We start from the raw sequence: 18,688 nt of genomic DNA, 5'->3' as shown, positions 1-18,688 counted from the left end.
ACCGGTATTAACAGCAAGTAGGAACAACAGGTAGGAGGAACAACAGGTAGGAGGAACAACAGGTAAGAGGAACAACAGGTAGGAGGAACAACAGGTAGGAGGAACAACAGCTAGGAGGGACAACAGGTAGGAGGAACAACAGGAAAGAGGAACAACAGGTATTAACAGCAAGTAGGAACAGGTAGAGGAACAACAGGTAGGAGGAACAACAGGTAGAGGAACAACAGGTAGGAGAAACAACAGGTAGAGGAACAACAGGTAAGAACAACATAGGAGGAACAATAGGTAGGAGGAACAACAGGTAGAGGAACAACAGGTAAGAAGAACATGGGAGGAACAATAGGTAGGAGGAACAATAGGTAGGAGGAACAATAGGTAGGAGGAACAATAAGTATGAGGAACAACAGGTAGAGGAACAACAGGTAAGAAGAACAACATAGGGGGAACAATAGGTAGGAGGAACAACAGGCAGAATCAACAAGTATGAACAGGTAGAGTAATAACAGATATAAGGAACAACATGTAGGAGAAGGTAGAAGAACAACAGGTAGGAACAACAACAGGCAGAAAGAACAACAGGTAGAAGGAAGAAAAGCTGGAGGAACAACACGTAGGGGGTACATGTAGAGGAACAACAGGTAGAACAGCTAGGAACAACAGGTAGTAGGAACAAAAGGTAGTAGGAACACCAGGTAGGGGTACAACAGATAGGAGGAACAACAGGAAGGAGGTACAACAGGTAGTAGGAACAACAGATAGTATGATCAACAGGAAGGAGGCACAACAGGTAGTAGGAACAACAGGAAGGAGGTACAGCAGGTAGTAGGAACAACAGGAAGGAGGCACAACAGGTGGGAGGAACAACAGGTGGGAGGAACAACAGGTAGTAGGAACAACAGGTAGTAGGAACAGGTAGTTGGTACAACAGGTAGGAGGAATAACAGATACGATGTGTAACAGGCAGGCGGTACAACAGGTAGAAGGTACAACAATTAGGAGGCATAACAAGGATGTACAACAGGAAGGAGGTACAACAGGTAGGAGGTACAACAGGGAGGTACAACTGGAATGAGGTACAACAGGTAGGAGGTACAACAGGTAGGAGGTACAACAGGTAGGAGGTACAACAGGTAGGAGGTACAACAGGTAGGAGGTACAACAGGTAGGAAGAACAACAGGTAAGAGGAACAACAGATAGGATGTTTAACTGGTAGGCAGTAAACAGGAAGAGGGTACAAAAGGAAGCAGGTACAACAGGAAGGAGATACAACAGGTAGGAAGTACAACAAGTTGGAGGAGCAACAGGAAGGAGGTACAACTGGAAGGCTGTACAACAGGAAGGAGGTACAACAGGTAGGAGGTATAACAGGTAGGAGGTATAACAGGTAGGAGATACAACAGGCATGAGGGACAACAGGAAGTACAACAGGAGGTACAGAATGTATAGCAGAAGGTACAGCAGCAGATACAACAGGCGGTACAGCGGTAGGTATGAGGTACAACGGGAGGTACATCTACAGGTATGTGGTGCAACGGTAGGAATAAGGTAAAGCAGAAGATTCAAGAGACAGGTGGAACAACAGGTTCATCAGGAGGTACAGCGGCAGGTTTAACAGTTGGTACAACAGGCAGTACAATCCGAGTTACAGGTGGTATATCAGTAGGTACAACAGGAGGTACAACTGGCGGTACAACAGGAGGTACACCAGGAGGTACATCAAGAGTCACAGCAGGAGGTACATCAAGAGTCACAGCAGGAGGTACATCAAGAGTCACAGCAGGAGGTACATCAAGAGTCACAGCAGGAGGTACATCAAGAGTTACACCAGGAGGTACATCAAGAGTTACACCAGGAGGTACATCAAGAGTCACAGCAGGAGGTACATCAAGAGTTACACCAGGAGGTACATCAAGAGTCACAGCAGGAGGTACATCAAGTCACAGCAGGAGGTACATCAAGAGTCACAACAGGAGGTACATCAAGAGTCACAGCAGGAGGTACATCAAGTCACAGCAGGAGGTACATCAAGAGTCACAACAGGAGGTACATCAAGAGTCACAGCAGGAGGTACATCAAGAGTTACACCAGGCGGTACATCAAGAGTCACAGCAGGAGGTACATCAAGAGTCACAGCAGGAGATACATCAAGAGTCACAGCAGGAGGTACATCAAGAGTTACACCAGGAGGTACATCAAGAGTCACAGCAGGAGGTACATCAAGAGTCACAGCAGGAGGTACATCAAGTCACAGCAGGAGGTACATCAAGAGTCACAGCAGGAGGTACATCAAGTCACAGCAGGAGGTACATCAAGAATCACAGCAGGAGGTACATCAAGAGTCACAGCAGAAGGTACATCAAGAGTTACACCAGGAGGTACATCAAGAGTTACAGCAGAAGGTACATCAAGAGTTACACCAGGAGGTACATCAAGAGTTACACCAGGAGGTACATCAAGAGTTACACCAGGAGGTACATCAAGAGTCACAGCAAGAGGTACATCAAGAGTTACACCAGGAGGTACATCAAGAGTTACACCAGGAGGTACATCAAGAATCACAGCAGGAGGTACATCAAGAGTTACAGCAGAAGGTACATCAAGAGTTACACCAGGAGGTACATCAAGAGTTACACCAGGAGGTACATCAAGAGTTACACCAGGAGGTACATCAAGAGTTACACCAGGAGGTACATCAAGAGTTACACCAGGAGGTACATCAAGAGTTACACCAGGAGGTACATCAAGAGTTACACCAGGAGGTACATCAAGAGTCACAGCAAGAGGTACATCAAGAGTTACACCAGGAGGTACATCAAGAATCACAGCAGGAGGAACATCAAGAGTTACAGCAGAAGGTACATCAAGAGTTACACCAGGAGGTACATCAAGAGTTACACCAGGAGGTACATCAAGAGTCACAGCAAGAGTCACAGCAGGAGGAACATCAAGAGTTACAGGAGAAGGTACATCAAGAGCTACACGAGCAGGTACAATGAACAACTGTACTCACCTTAAGCTTGTGTACCTCACGCTGCAATTTGTTCATTTGTTCAGTCTTCTTCTTCAGCTGACGTCTGAGGTCGAGAGTGTCAGCCTCCAGCATGTTGATCTTGAGGTCTCGCTCTCGCACCTCAGCCTTGAGCTCGGGCACTAGTCCTTTGAGGTAGTTATAATCCTCCGGGTAAACGGGTTTGGCTACCCCGCGCCCCACCCCGGGGCCAGCGCCCCCGGTGTGTACCCCGTGGGGCTGAAGATTGTGTTGGTGGCCGCCAGTTTGGCCTGACGTGCCGTTACCCATGGTGGCCACCGGCATGGGTGAGGGCGGGGGGGAGTGGGTAAGGGTGGGCGGGGTGGTAGGGGTGGCAGGGCGGCACACAAGAGAGGCAGGGGGAGCAGCAGCATACACTGGCCGACCCAAGATCTGAGAAAGACTGACTGGCCCACTACTGCCGCCCGTCCCACTGCTCTCACTGCTAGCGCCGCCCACCACTGCACCGCCCACCTCGAAAGACCCGCCCCCGCCCACCTCCACCACGGCCTCCTTCGTGCCGACCTCCTCCTCCTCCTCCTCTACCCCAGCGACCTCCTCCTCTACAGGGCACCCCTCGCCCTCCCCCATACAAGGGTCACTGGCCTCATCTTTGGAGGACTGGTGGCAGGGGGTGGGCGTGGGAGAGTGGGAGGGGGAGTCTGGGGGCGTGGGTGTGTCCTGAGTGAGGGAGGCCTCTTGCAACATACGGCTCATTTCTCTCACGCTGGCTGGGAACGTTTCGCCCTCCATCCTGCAACAACAACAACAAGGAATTAGCAGGTGGCATGTTGGCAACACACACACACACACACACACACACACACACACACACACACACACACACACACACAGTAGGCTGCATCAGTCGAGAAATGATACGGTGACAGACAAAATATATGGAAGACGCTTGTGTACAATTTGTGCAATTTATTAGAAGAAACATTTCGCTGCTCGTGGCGAAACTGTGCATAAGTGTTTCTTTCCAGCACATCCCTCGAGTACAGAAACAGCAGCAGCAGTGGAGGTACAAGGATGATGTGATCACAAAATATTGAAACCTGAAAGAGGATCTAAGTAAGGCCAGTGTACCTTCAACCATGGTACGGGGAGGTTCTACGTCGCCTTGTCCTTACATCCTAGTTCTGCTGCCTTTGACAGATTCTCTTGACAAGAATCAGGAGCTTCGTACAATCAAAAACATGGTGTTTGATTTCGTGTTTCAGAATATACAACATTGATACTTACATACATAATAGCTATTTATGTATTGTTACAATTTCCTTCAGTTTTTGAGCCGAGTTAATAATTCTGAAAGTTGACAATTAGTACTGATGAATGATATCAGGAGTGATGAAAGCGGAGATTGATTTGTATGTTTTCTAGCAGGGATATTTTTTTTCCAAAACACCGGAGTTGTCCACCGAGGTAAGATGACCGGAGAAAAGCCAAACCTTCGCTATCATTCACTCAATCGCGGTTTTCTCAGAAGCATGATGGTATTAGAGCTCAGATGATCCTCTCGACTACAACATCCCTGTAGAATGTAGGCGCCGCACTTCCTGTTTCCAGGACTCAAGTCCAGATTATGATTCATAAACGTTACTTTGCTCACACTCCTACAGCATCCACTTGCTCCTATATAACACGCTTGAGAACTGAGACATGTGCAACATCTGGGAATCTTTATTGTAGACGTTTCGCCATCCAGTGGCTTTATCAATACAGATTCTAGGACAATTTGAATACAGTAGAACTATATACAAAAGATGAGATAATCAGTCCCTCAGCCTTGGAGTTGTTGCGAAGAGTACCGTAGTGCTCTTCACACCAACCTAACATACATAACACGCTTACACGAGCTTGTAGAATGCCCAAGCCCCTAGCACTCAAAACCTTCCTTAACCCAACGACTCTCTTCTGCCATCCTAGATTTATATGCTCTCTTCGACATCCTATTTTGCTCCATCCTCTCTAAACATCCAAATCACTTCAACCTCTCTTGCGCCCTCTTAGTAGTGATTTTGGTAATCCCACATCAAAGGAATAAGAGACTGGTAGTAGAGAATGCTTTGAATATAATTTTTGCTTTATAAGACAAACGAGCACCATAAGGTCAAGCTTAGAGAAAGATATACCACACACAAGGTCATTGCAAGAGGTCACATATGAGTTTATAAACTGCGAGATCAAGTCTGGTGAAGTCACGTACTGATGTCAGCAGGGGTTGAGGGTAAGGTGACAAGCTTATGTTTATCTTATGAACTGCGAGTAATGTGGACAATAGGTTCAGCCAACATGTACATTCCACTCTTTTGCTCATTGGTTTTGGTGTTTATTGCTGCTGCTCCCAAAATTCTACCTCTGGTCCTGCTGGTCTTGTAGTGTAACAACTGTGCTCTTAAAAATTAAGACACATGTGCAACATCTGGGTATCTTTATTGTAGACGTTTCGCCATCCAGTGGCTTTATCAACACAAATTCTAGGACATAACTTGAAGACAGTAGAACTATGTACAGAAGATGAGGAAATCAGTCCCTCAACCTAGGAGTAGGTGCGAAGAGCACCATAGTCCCTCAACCTAGGAGTAGGTGCTCTTCGCACCTACTCCTAGGTTGAGGGACTGATTACCTCATCTTCTGTATATAGTCCTACTGTCTTCAAGTTATGTCCTAGAATTTGTATTGATAAAGCCACTGGATGGCGATACGTCTACCATAAAGATACCCAGATGTTGCACATGTGTCTTAACTTTTATCTTGTCGGTATTATATACCATTCTTGCACAACTGTGCTCTTCCCCAGTCCATGTTTATGTTCCTAAAGGCATCTCTGAAGGTCTTTGTCGTTCTCCCCGACAGAATTTATTGCAACCACCACAAGGTATGCTGTACACTCCTCCTGTACAAATAGTTTTGAGTTTAGGGCTTCTGGTGATCTCTTTAATAGTTTTGGAAGTAATGACTGCTAAAGCCATGTTGACTTTTCGGAGAATCAGGGCGATGGTAATGGCCGTCTGTTCAGTGGGAAGGACCAGTCGTTTATCGCTGTTAGAATCTTCGTTGGGTATGCTGTTAATGAAGCTTTCTGTTTGCAAAGCAGATAATGTACATTGGTAATTTGAAGATGTTGAACACCTCGGTATATTCTTGTTCTTCTAATATTTATTACTGAAAATTCAGAGTGCTCGGAGAAAGAAAACTATGATAACCTCCCTCTTGGTTTTGAGGTCATGGTGGAAGAAGTAGCGTATTAAGTCCTTATTGGTGGAATTTCTGTGTACCTTACTTTGAAAGATTATCTCCATCTCTGATGAGTAAAACATTGAGAAAGGCTAAGGATCAGTCTCGCTTCCTCCTAGTGTTAAGTGTATGGGGGACTCAACCACGTTAAGCGAGTCTCTGAACTTAGTATGAAATGCCTAAGAACAATCACAAAGATAGCCACATATCTAAGCCAAATGATATATAGTGGGATATCTTTAAAACAGTTCCTCTCAAAGTGTTCTAAAAGAACACTAACATTACACTGAAGAGGGTTGGAACCCCAAAGCCATTCCATTTTTTTTTTTTTTTTTGTAAATGTTATTACTTGAGGTAAAGAGGTCGAACCTCATCCAGGCTTCAACAAGGTCAAGGTAAGCCCGAACGAGAAGAGGCAAGTTAAAGTCTGCAGTGACAGAGCTGCGAAGGAAGGCAATTACTTGATCGATGGGGACTCGAGTGAAGAGGGAGGTCACGTCCAAACTATCGAGTTTCTTGTTTTTAATGGTCACATTGTTGATCCTGGAGAGGTGTCCGGAATGTCGCAAGTATGAGATGCTGACTGATCCCGGCATTTCGGATATGGCTAGAAGTCCTACACCCAAAACTGTTTTCACGGCAAGAGAATACAGCATATGTGGTGGTTGTGATAAGTTCTACGTTGGGGAAACCGCCAGAGACCTTCAGATATGCCCTCCAGAAGAATATTAAAACTAATAACAGATGCGTAGTTTATCGCATCGTTCTTTCTCACGTCATGAACTGGAGAAGAGCACAACTGTTACATCACGACAGCCAGACGCAGAATTTTGGAAGCAGCGGTGATAAACCTCACCAAAAATATGGAATGTGGAATGTACATGTTGGCTGGACCTATTGCCCACACTGCCCGCAAAAAACTTGTCACCTTACCCTCAGGTCCTGCTGACACCAGTGTCTGACCTCACCAGACGATCTCGCATTTTATGACCTCATGTGTGACCTCTCGCACTGTGTATGTGACATGTGTTTGTCCGATCCTGTTCCTATGGTGCTAATTTAAAGCCCAGCCCTGGGCGAAATGTTTCACTGATCGATATTGTATCAATACACCACGCAGAAGCAAGCGGAGGTATATTCACAGAAAGATCATGGCCAGCAAGGTTTGAATCCACGTTTATAAGCCACGAGTGTGGCTTAGCTCTCACTGTGACGCCTTAGACCATTCAGCTACAGATGCCTCAAAACTTTAGGTAGCCTGGTTACAAGCCATGTTTCTTCCTAACGCCGGGCACACCAGTGAGCCTCAGGCATTCTCCTCCTGTGCCAGGTGCTAGAAACATGACTTGTAGCCAGGCTACTGAGCGTTTTGTAGCATCTGTGGGAGCTAAGCCACACTCGTGGACAACAAATGTGGGTTCGAATCCTGCTGGCGGAGATCTTTCCATGTACATTCCTCTGCTCGTTTCTTCGTGGTGCATTGATATACATACATTATACAAGCAATAAGATTACAGTAAACAGGTGATATCACAATATGCAGAACAACCACTGCGAGAAAATAGCTAAATTCCAGGCGCTTTCGTGGTTTCTTACATTATCAAGGTTCCTACCTCATAATACACTTATCTTTGATCCTCTTTACTTTATACCAAATAACTCTTCGTGTTTTTGCCAGTTCTTAGGTACTTTTCCTAATTACACCAACACTCCTCCAATAATTCTAGATCTTCACCCCGCCTGTTGTCAGTGTCTTATATCTTATTCTCATCCATTCCCTCTGCTATTTTTTTTTTCATTTCCACTCTACTTACTTCCTCATAATCTTTCACACTCACTTTCAGGTTTTAGTAATAAACCTCCTAATTTTTTATTCTCTGAAGTATGCATAATATATCTGCCCCATTTTATCATCTATATTCAACAACTTTGCCAAATATTCTCCCCATCTCTTCAACATCTTCGCCTTCTTATCTTTCATCTTTAAAACACTTCAAGTTCAAGTTCACTTCAAGTTCCTTATCCAGCGCCTCAACATTTTCACTCTTAAACACAGTAAATATTTTCTCTAGGTTTTTCTCACCTTGTTTATTGCTCTCCAAACCTGAGATTTATTCTCCGCAAATTTAATGTGCGCCTTTACCTTTCTCTTAACTTTTCTGTTGTATGTATCTCATCTTTCTTATATATTTACATGTTAAAAGTCTTTCGTGTGATAAACTTGTTTTTATTTTCTGTGTTACACAGTTTCACCAACTATTACTCTTCCCACAATAAAAACTTACGTTGCACATTTACACTTCTGGTTGAAATCAATACCATAGCCTCTTTGACCTCTCATTTTCTAGCTAACCTTTCTTTCAGCAGTAATTCATGCTTTATCCTAACCTTTCTTTTATCAAGGCAATTCATTTTATCTTACGTCTAACCCACTAACACCATCCTCCTTGTATTTCACCTTATTCTACCACTAAATGTCTAGATATGTTAGTCTCTGCCCTAAAATCATACAGATCTCAGAGTCAACCTCTCAGACAGTTACCACTTGCAGACACAACTCGCTGCGTAGTAGTGATGTTTATAGAACACTTTAAACAACATAGGTCACTCAGCGCTATAACCATAAAAATATATATGCAACAAAATAAAAGCAGGGATATCAGTAACAATAGCCACAATGAACATAAACACTCAAGACAGATAACTGTTATCATACCAAGTTAAAATAATCAATAATTTACAAACGTTAATAATGTCAAAATGTTCACAGATTCCTAGAAGACACTGCAGGCATCTCGGTAATTATAAGAAAACATGACGAAAGTGGAGAAGTAGCTGCCTACTTCATGTCTTCTAAACTACATTTTTTCTTCTTGAAATATTTATTGTATTTTACAAAACCTCTTTCTAGGCACATATCAATTGGTTTTCCACTGTCTTTCATCCCTATCACTGTAAAGTTTCCCATCACGTCAGCTAAAACAGTCTTCCGTTTTGGAAGGCTTCAGGGTATCTTCAATATAAAAGTAAACTGATATTTTTCATAATTTAAAAGGAGGAAAAATTTCACACTATTTTACACATAACATAGGCAAATCTGCGCCTCTATATTTAAATTTCACTCTCCACCGTCGTCGAATTAGGAAGCAACATTTTTAATTTTTAAAGCTTTAAATCCTCCTATTGTCTCCACATGCTCAAAATTACATAAACATCCATTAACATCTTGCAACGTCTCTCTCTAGCCTCCTGTCATCTCCGGGAGTCTGCTTCAAGGAATCTCCCGGATACTGGTGATGGTTTCTTGATCTAAGGAACTGGACCTGTTCTCCAATTCCTTGAATACATTTCCCCCTCTGGGTTTAATTAACACACCCCTATGGGTTTAGCTGGATGACCCCTCCTATGGGTTTAGCGCATCTCCATAAAGTAATAATAATTATGAATGTAGTTCACTCAACACCAAGCGTTAGCCTTGCAGATCTGCTGCTCTGAGGACGGGGTTATGAGAGAGGGAATCGTGGTCTGGAGGGGCCAGGCAGACTGGCAACAAGAAGCTGTACAGGGTGTGTCAGGACGTGGGTGATTCACCCACCACACCTCATTTCAAAGCCATGCATATCAATACAATGAAGACTGTCTCAAGACCGAGGGTTGCCACCTGCACACCATGCATGGGTATTTGCTTGTAGGGAATTCTTCTCCTCTCTGTCTTCTGCAAGTCACAACGGACAAATGTTTAACTGTGTCCTTAGACGAGAACTTTTATTCGAAGATAAAATTGTTTAATATCACTTTGATGTCTGTGAAGAGGATCTTTGAGTTTTTTTTTTTTTAAATATGCCGATTTTTTTTTATCTGACATAAAGGTTAATGCTCGGACGAAGTAATGTACGAATGATTTTTAACAGAGATTTTTGAAATCTGTGTGAGCGTTAAACATTCTTACATAACTGATCGATCGTTCCAGTGCTCATCCCTGCACTTGGGTCACCATAAAGCCTACTACCATATGTCGCTGCTCTATGTTACAGGAGTTTGCTAAAAAAAATTAACTACGCGTTTCTGATTTTCATCTGTTTAGTTCTTCCTCACTTGGGCTGTAAATTTGCAGTGGATGCTGTGAATTCTTGTCTACGTCTATAGGTGGAAAATACTGCTGAATGATAAGCCGCAGATCTTGCAAATATTCAATATCTACACAAGAATCTCCGTAGTTTTCTCAGCAAATTATGTATGGTGAAGGAACCCCTCTGGATTGTTTTTATTTACGTACGCTAGCCAGAGCTCCGTATCTCTCCCGTGAGACAGAGGGGGGAGAGTTGTGCCTTCGAGAGTTAAATTCAGTTAACGCTCCTAACTAAAAATGTGAGCCAGACAACACTTCAACACAGACGTCATGAAAGTTTGAAGGAGTTAGGCTAGGTTAGGTTAGGTTAAGTTAGGTTGTTTGAGATAAAATTGGTTCTATGTAAATATATAAACACATGTACCAAAATTTTAACCCCGACACAGCTATTACACTTCAGTGTGAATAAGTTGTATTGTATAGCTAACTGTTAATGTTTTCAATAGAAAAGTAAATTCTTAAGTGCAATGCACGGCATTTAGTGAAGCTTATGAAGTATAATGCTCAGTATTTTAAACATCTTATTAACCTTAATTTTTAATGGGGTGGACCTGTAAGCCAGCGGAAAGCCTCGGTCAGATGATCAAAAGCTTCAGCTGTGAGCCATATAACCAAGGTCCGCATCAGGAAACACTTGTCCTGTTTCCTGACAAACATTACCTAACCTATTCTTGTTTCCAGCGAGATCTGGTGATGACTGATGCACTGACTGCCTGTCCATGAAGTGCACTTGTAAATAATTAATAAAACTTTGTTATTATTTTATCTGTACAAATATAAACATACTACTTTCCCAACACTAGCCATTGATTCTGAAGGTTTAAATCAACCAATTGAAATATTTCAACATCTACAGTACGCGTTTGCCATGATTTAAAATTTACTCTGTAGGTTTATTGCTAATTGTATATACCTCAGAAATATATATAGAGTAGCAACATCTGTTGTCTTGCTAAGTGTAAACAAACATCATCTTGGACGAGCGTGATTCACTCAGTACATCACAAATCATAGTAACTAAACTAATGAATTACTTTATCTTCGCTATTATTGATTTCATGTCTTGCGGAGACCAGTTTGCGGAGCATTAAAATTCAGTGGAACCCAGACTGATGAAGCCTGAGTTAACTCGTGCTGCCTCCACCGTATCTTCCCCCTGAGTCCACGTGCATTACACTCCATATTTTTGACAGAGAAGTAATAAGGTTTCGGGTGAGGACGTGATTGCATCTCTCTCCACAAAGAAGACATCAAACGTACACTCCCCCGCATGAAGTCAGACGCACCGGTCCACATCACTGACAGCGCTGTATAAGAGAAGAAAAAACCAATGTACCGTCACTTGATGCCAGGATGCTCAACGTTCTTCCATGACGAAAAATATTGCAGAACAAATCAAATAATTTATCGAATTAATCTGCGTTGCATTAAATAAGAATTATCGTAATTATATGTACTGGGAAGGAATTAAAAACAGAAGCGGCTGCTGATGAAAAGTTTCAATCGTCCATCAGCGGACATTAAAGATTCAGCGATTATTTTTTTGCGATTCTGAGGGGGAATTGACTAAGCCACCGAGGACACAGACATGATCCACACACCAAACACCAGGAGCACTGGACACATGGACACACCTAACATGGACCACACGCCAAACACCAGTCATGATGGACACTTACTGGACACGGTCATCATCCACGCACTAGACTGTAATTGAGTAATGCGCGCACACACACGCAGTAATATAATAACTCTGCTGTTGAAGACTGAGACACTTTATGCAACATATGGGAATCTTTATTGAGGAAACGTTTCGCCACACAGTGGCTTCATCAGTCCAATACAAAGCAGGAAGATGTAAGGAGAGGAGGAGTTTGAGGTAATCAGTCCCTCAGCCTGGAGTCGATGTGTTCAGTCCATCAGTCTTGTAGAATGTACAGCATAGGGCCGTAGACGTGGCTTATATACTGTACATTACTTATATATGTAATAATCATTTCCATATGTTAACATAAGAACATAAGAAAGAAGTAACGCTGCAACAGGCCTACTGACCCATGAGGAGCAGGTCCATGTCCCCCCCCGGATTAGACCAATGACCCACCCCCCGGATTATCCCAATGACCCACCCAGTCTGGTCATCCCCACTCAAGGATGGAGCACTGTACCAGATCCAGCAGCACAAGCTAGTCAGGTCCAACTCACACCCACCCACACCCACTCATGTATTTATCTAACCTATTTTTAAAACTACACAACGTTTTAGCATCAGTAACTGATGTTGCATAAGTGTCTCAATCTTCAACTTGTCGGTTTTAAACCATTTATCACAACTCTGGTGTATTACCTGGAGGTTACCTGGAGGTTAATCCGGGGATCAACGCCCCCGCGGCCCGGTCCATGACCAGGCCTCCCGGTGAATCAGAGCCTGATCAACCAGGCTGTTACTGCTGGCCGCACGCAGTCCAACGTACGAGCCACAGCCCGGCTGATCCGGCACTGACTTTAGGTATCTGTCCAGCTCTCTCTTGAAGGCAGCCAGGGGTTCATTGGTAATTCCCCTAATGCTTGATGGGAGGCTGTTGAACAGTCTTGGGCCCTGGACACTTATGGTGTTTTCTCTTAGTGTACCAATGGCGCCCCTACTTTTAATTGGGGGTATTTTGCATCGCCTGCCCAGTCTTTTACTTTCGTAGGGAGTAATTTCTGAGTGCAGATTCGGGACCATTCCTTCCAGGATTTTCCAAGTGTAGATTATGATATATCTCTCCCTCCTGCGTTCCAACGAGTACAAGTCAAGTGCTTCCAAGCGTTCCCAGTAGTTAAGGTGCTTGACAGAACTTATACGTGCAGTAAAGGATCTCTGTACACTCTAGATCTGCAATTTCACCTGCTTTGAATGGAGATGTTAATGTACAGCAGTATTCCAGCCTAGAGAGAACAAGTGATTTGAAAAGGATCATCATTGTCTTGGCATGTCTCGTTTTGAACATTCTCATTATCCATCCTATCATTTTCTTTGCACTAGTGATCGTGGCACTGTTGTGATCCTTGAAAGTGAGATCCTCAGACATAACTACTCCTAGGTCCTTTACATTTTTTCCGCTCTATTGTATGGCCAGAGTTTGTAGTATATTATCTCCTCCAGTTTTCCATAACGGAGTAGTTGGAATTTGTCCTCATTGAACATCATATTGTTTACCGTTGCCCACTGGAAACTTTGTTTATATCTTCTTGGAGGTTAACCGCGTCCTCAGCAGATGACAGCCTCATGCAGATCCTAGTATCATCCGCAAAGGATGATACGGTGCTGTGGTGTATATCTCTGTCTATGTCTGATATGAGGATAAGGAATAAGATGGGGCGAGTACTGTGCCTTGTCGATGATTCCAATAATGATAATAAGTGATAACAGTGTTAATAATGAATATAATGATAATGGGTGAATATTTATAATGGTGATGCTGATGGCAATGATGGTGATTGTGTTAACGATCATTATAATGCAGGTGTTGTTGCTATTATTGATGGTGTTAATGATGGTGTTAATAATGGTGCTTTAAATTTAAATGATCTTCATTTAAATTTAACACCATATTAATAATTATAGTATTTATGGCGTTAAGAGGAAAGATTTTGGTGAAAATGGTAACTGGAAGATATGGTAACAATATTGAGTGGTGAGAAATATGGTGATGACTGTGATAAAAGTGACAATGGTGTAGATGGTAGTAGTGGCAGGGGTGATAGTGGTAGGGGTGATGGTGGTAGTGGTAGGGGTGATGGTGGTAGTGGTAGGGGTGATGGAAGTGGCAGGGGTAATGTTAGCGGTATGGGTAATGGTTGTAATGGTTGGGGTGATGGTCGTAGTGGCAGGGGTTGTGTGGATAGTGGTAAAGGTGAAAGTGGTAGGGGTGATTGTGGTAGAGATGATGGTGGCAGGAGTAGTGGTAGGGGTAATGGTAGTGGATGGTGCAATGGTGGTAGTCGTATGAGTGATGGTGGTAGTGGTTGGTATAATGATGATAGTGGTAGGGGTGATGGTGGTAGTGGTAGGGGTGATGGTGGTAGTGGTAGGGGTGATGGCGGTAGTGGTAGGGGTGATGTTGGTAGTGGTAGGGGTAATGTTGGTAGTGGTAGGGGTAATGGTAGTGGTAGGGGTAATGGTAGTGGTAGGGGTAATGGTAGTGGTTGGTGTAATGGTGGTAGTGGTAGGGGTGATGGTGGTACTGGTGGTGGTAATGGCAGAATCGTTGTCAGAAAGGTGGGGGTTCACAATCGGCTGATACAGGCTGAGAGTCAGGCTGACGGACAGACTGACAAGCAGGCTGACGGACAGGCTGACTCTCAGGCTGACAGGTTGACAGGCAAGTTGATGGACTTGCTGGCAGGCAGGCTGACGGACAGGTTGACGGACAGGCGGACGACAGGCAGGCTAACGATCAGGCTGACGGGCAGGCTGACGGACAGCCTGACAGACAGGCTGACAGGCAGGCTGATGGACAGGCTGATGAGCTACCTGACGGACTGGCTGACGGGAAGGCTGACGGACAGGTTGACGGACAGACTGACAAGCTGACGGACAGACTGACAGGCAGGTTGACAGGCAAGTTGCTGGACAGGCTGACGGGCAGGCTGACGGACAGGCTGACACTTTACTTTGGGTAAGACCAACGTGATTAAACGGCTCATCCATCATCTACATGTACACACACACCTCACACATACACATACCATCCCTAGTGTACACAGCACACACACACAACGTGCACACAGCCAATGCGTACACAAGCACCGAGGTAGTCACAAAGAGGAGGCGGTGAACGAGTCCTAAAGGAAATTTTCAACCTTGGCAAATGAGATTATTGTAAATGTCAGTGACTCGGCCATTACTCACGGGGCTGACGTCCGCATAGTATCACATACCTTTTTTTTTTTAGCGTTTTTTTTTTCTCTAGCTGAGACGTAAATAAAGGGATTAGATTATAGTCCTTATGACTTTTATCGAAGATATTTGGTCAGGACTAACTACCGTCTAGCTTCTAAGAAAAGCTGGTGGTTAGATGGTGTTAACAACCCTGGCAGTTGTAATTCCTGGGACACGAGAGGCAAGAGCAATGTTATAGGGAACATAGCACTCACAACCCGACCTCACCAGAGGCACCAACGTGTTCTTTATTCACTCCAATGGAACAGCGACTCCCAGGCGCCGACATGCTACACAGTATTTGTGGGACAATGATCTCGTACCTAACCCACCGTTACACACACACACACACACACACACACACACACACACACACACACACACACACACACACACACACACAAAGGGCGAACATAGTACTGAACATGTCGCCAGAAGCCAACATTAAGAGAATATCCTTTGCAGCTAAAGATTTTTTTTTTTTGACTTGCCAAACAAAGATTTCAGAAATGTTAACAAAAAGTCACTCACAGCGACATATAAAACATAAGGATCTTGGATTATGCAGCACCAACATGGAATCCTTACCTGGAGAAAATGTAAATGTGACGACACTAATCCCAGAGCTGAGATTAATAAGCTATTAGGATAAAAACTGGGGAAGGTCAAAGAAGACTGCAGAGTACAGGCTAGGGAGCCAAAGACTGCAAACTTCACTCAAAGAAAAGAATTGTGGGATGAGTATAATACCGAGCACATATGCTGTAGCATATGGGCGCCTGGCAAATCTAAGAATAGCGTTTCGACATCTTAGCGACATTAGAAGAAATAGGGGAGACATGGTAATGCCATACAAAATACTCATAGGATTTGATAAGGTGGACACAGATGGACGTTAAAGATACAAATGAGTAACAGGACTATTATTCTGAAGGCAGAATAATGAAGGCAGGCTACATACATAGTTTTGCGAATAGATATAACAAGGCCAACGGAGCTAGGAGTAAATCAGGCCAGGGACAAGATGCGGGTCTAGGAACCGAGATTCGACCTATGCAGCCACAAACTGGTAAGTACAAATAGCTAGTATATATAAATGCTATTATCCGGGTAACATTTTTTCCCTGACGGTTTTCAAGGGGGGAGAGAGAGAGAGAGAACAGGGGAGGTGATGGGCTGACACTAACAAAAATCCACTGGAAAAGAGAAATTTGAGGCAGTAACAACCTGGAAGCATGTCATTTCAGAGGCAATAACGACTGGACAGTAACGAATGGACAGTCACGACTGGAGAGTAAGGACTGCATAGTAGCGACTGGACAGTGGCGACTGCATATTAACGACTGGATAGTAACGACTGGATAGTAACGACTGGATAGTAACGACTGGAGGGAATAAAGTTATAGTGGTAGTGGCATATAACTTTTCCAATGAACAACAAAAGATCAAGGAAGATTGAGAACACATAACAAAGAGAGAAAAAACTCCCAATTCTCAGAGAATTTAACTACAAGGAAATCAGCTGAGAGAACTATGATCCGCATCTGGAACTGGAAACTCCAGAAGCACAACTCATGGAAGCAGCTATGAGAATTTCATGATTCAACTCGAGAAGAAATTGACGAGCCTGATAGATGAAAACGAACCAACGAGACGAAGACACAGGAGATATTTAAGAACATAAGAAAGGAGGAACACTGCAGCAGGCCTACTGGCTCATGGGAGGTAGGTCTAATTCTCCTAACGGCTTAAGCCAATGCCCTAACCTAGGTCAGGTCAGTGCAGGGAAGCAACGAAGAAAGTTATACCAAGTACAGGGAGAGAGAATAAAATAAACCGACCCCGTGGTTCAGCTATGACCAAAAGCGCATGGAAAAAAAAACAAGGCATAGAAAAGAATAGAAAACTGAGAAATGAGTAGAAGAGCAGGAAATGATTACGAGAAAGAGAGAGAGAGAGAGAGAGAGAGAGAGAGAGAGAGAGAGAGAGAGAGAGACAGAGACAGAGAGAGAGACAGAGAGAGAGAGAGAGACAGAGAGAGAGAGAGACAGAGAGAGAGAGAGAGAGAGAGAATCTGAAAATAACATTGCACTAAAAACTAAAAAAAAAATATTCCTTCATACTCACGTAGGAGCGAAAGTAAATGTAAGAAACCAGATAACACTACTAAAAATAGGAGAAGTGGGAGACCCTACAGAAGACGATAAAGAAATATCGGAGAAAATTAAGAGAAAGTATAAGGAGGCGACTGTCAGTAGAACAGGGGATATTACTGGTATATAAAGGAAGAAAAATCCAACAGCAGAACGCAGAAATTATTGAAATAAGGAAGGAGGAAGAGAGGCGATCAAATATGCAAAAGAAACACTAGAAGTACTGAGACACGACAAAATGTCATCATAGGTACTGAAGGCAGTTGAAGAAATATATTACCCACTATACCAAGACTTTGGATGAATGATGCTAACGTTGATAAACAGTGAGAAAAATACTCAGGTGAAATCGTTAATAACGACTGCACTGTAAATATTGTCTTTCTCACTGCAGACTAACAGAGTGATGTAAGGGCAGGTGCTAGGTATGTTGCAGGTGTCCTGGGTATGCTGCCCGATGATACCAGCAACATATGCGAAACTGATGCTAGAACAACATTCAGGTAGTTGAATAGATAATTACAAGTGTAATAATTACACATGTCAGGCCGGTCATAAAGCAGGAAGACTCAGCATGGAACATCCACCTGTTAAAACTAGTGCAAAAGCTAGAGAAGGTTCAGAGATTTGCACCAAGATGATTGCAGTCCTCGAAAATAGTACTACCCTAGAAGCAAGGAGAGAGAGAGAGAGAGAGAGAGAGAGAGAGAGAGAGAGAGAGAGAGAGAGAGAGAGAGAGAGAGAGAGAGAGAGAGAGAGAGAGAGAGAGAGAGAGAGCTAGCTCAATCCGACGTATAAGGTTATATGACCAATTAGGTAGAGACAGTAGTATGTCATTCATGTCAGCTAGGTCTGTATACCTTGTACTTGTAGTAAATAAAATTATTATTATTATTATTATTATTATTATGATAACATGGGTGCACATTAGGCAGAAAAGCCACTGGACTCTAGAAAATATTTCTTTATTTTCAGGGCGAATAAAAGATAGAGTTAGGTACAGCAGGAGTGGCGTGGGTCACTTCAGTTACAGGTTCAAGAGGTATTACAGCGTCAAAGTGATTAGTGGACATAAACTATGAGGAGAGACTGAAGAAACTTAACAAGGCGATATTAGATGATAGAAGAGCCAGGAAAGGTATGTTAACGACATACAAAATACTCAGAGAACTTGATACGGTGTACTGTTATAGACTGTTCCAGAGGC

General features: G+C 43.5%; 1 protein-coding gene across 2 annotated transcripts in view; it reads right to left on the bottom strand.

Moving 5' to 3' along the window:
• Positions 1-18,688, bottom strand: part of LOC128688561 (Protein kinase, cGMP-dependent at 21D) — an 885,484-nt gene that overhangs the window by 709,623 nt on the left and 157,173 nt on the right. For both annotated transcript variants that reach the window (XM_053776430.2, XM_053776431.2), the window contains exon 2: positions 3,012-3,783. In XM_053776430.2, the coding sequence (XP_053632405.2) occupies positions 3,012-3,782 (771 nt within the window). In that variant the 5' untranslated portion in view covers position 3,783. The remainder of the gene's footprint in view (positions 1-3,011; positions 3,784-18,688) is intronic.

Source organism: Cherax quadricarinatus, chromosome 13 (genome assembly GCF_038502225.1).
Source record: "Cherax quadricarinatus isolate ZL_2023a chromosome 13, ASM3850222v1, whole genome shotgun sequence".
In the NCBI taxonomy this organism is placed as follows: domain Eukaryota; kingdom Metazoa; phylum Arthropoda; class Malacostraca; order Decapoda; family Parastacidae; genus Cherax; species Cherax quadricarinatus.
Note: the sequence above shows the minus strand (reverse complement) of the source record. Positions and strands in the feature narration are given on the sequence as shown.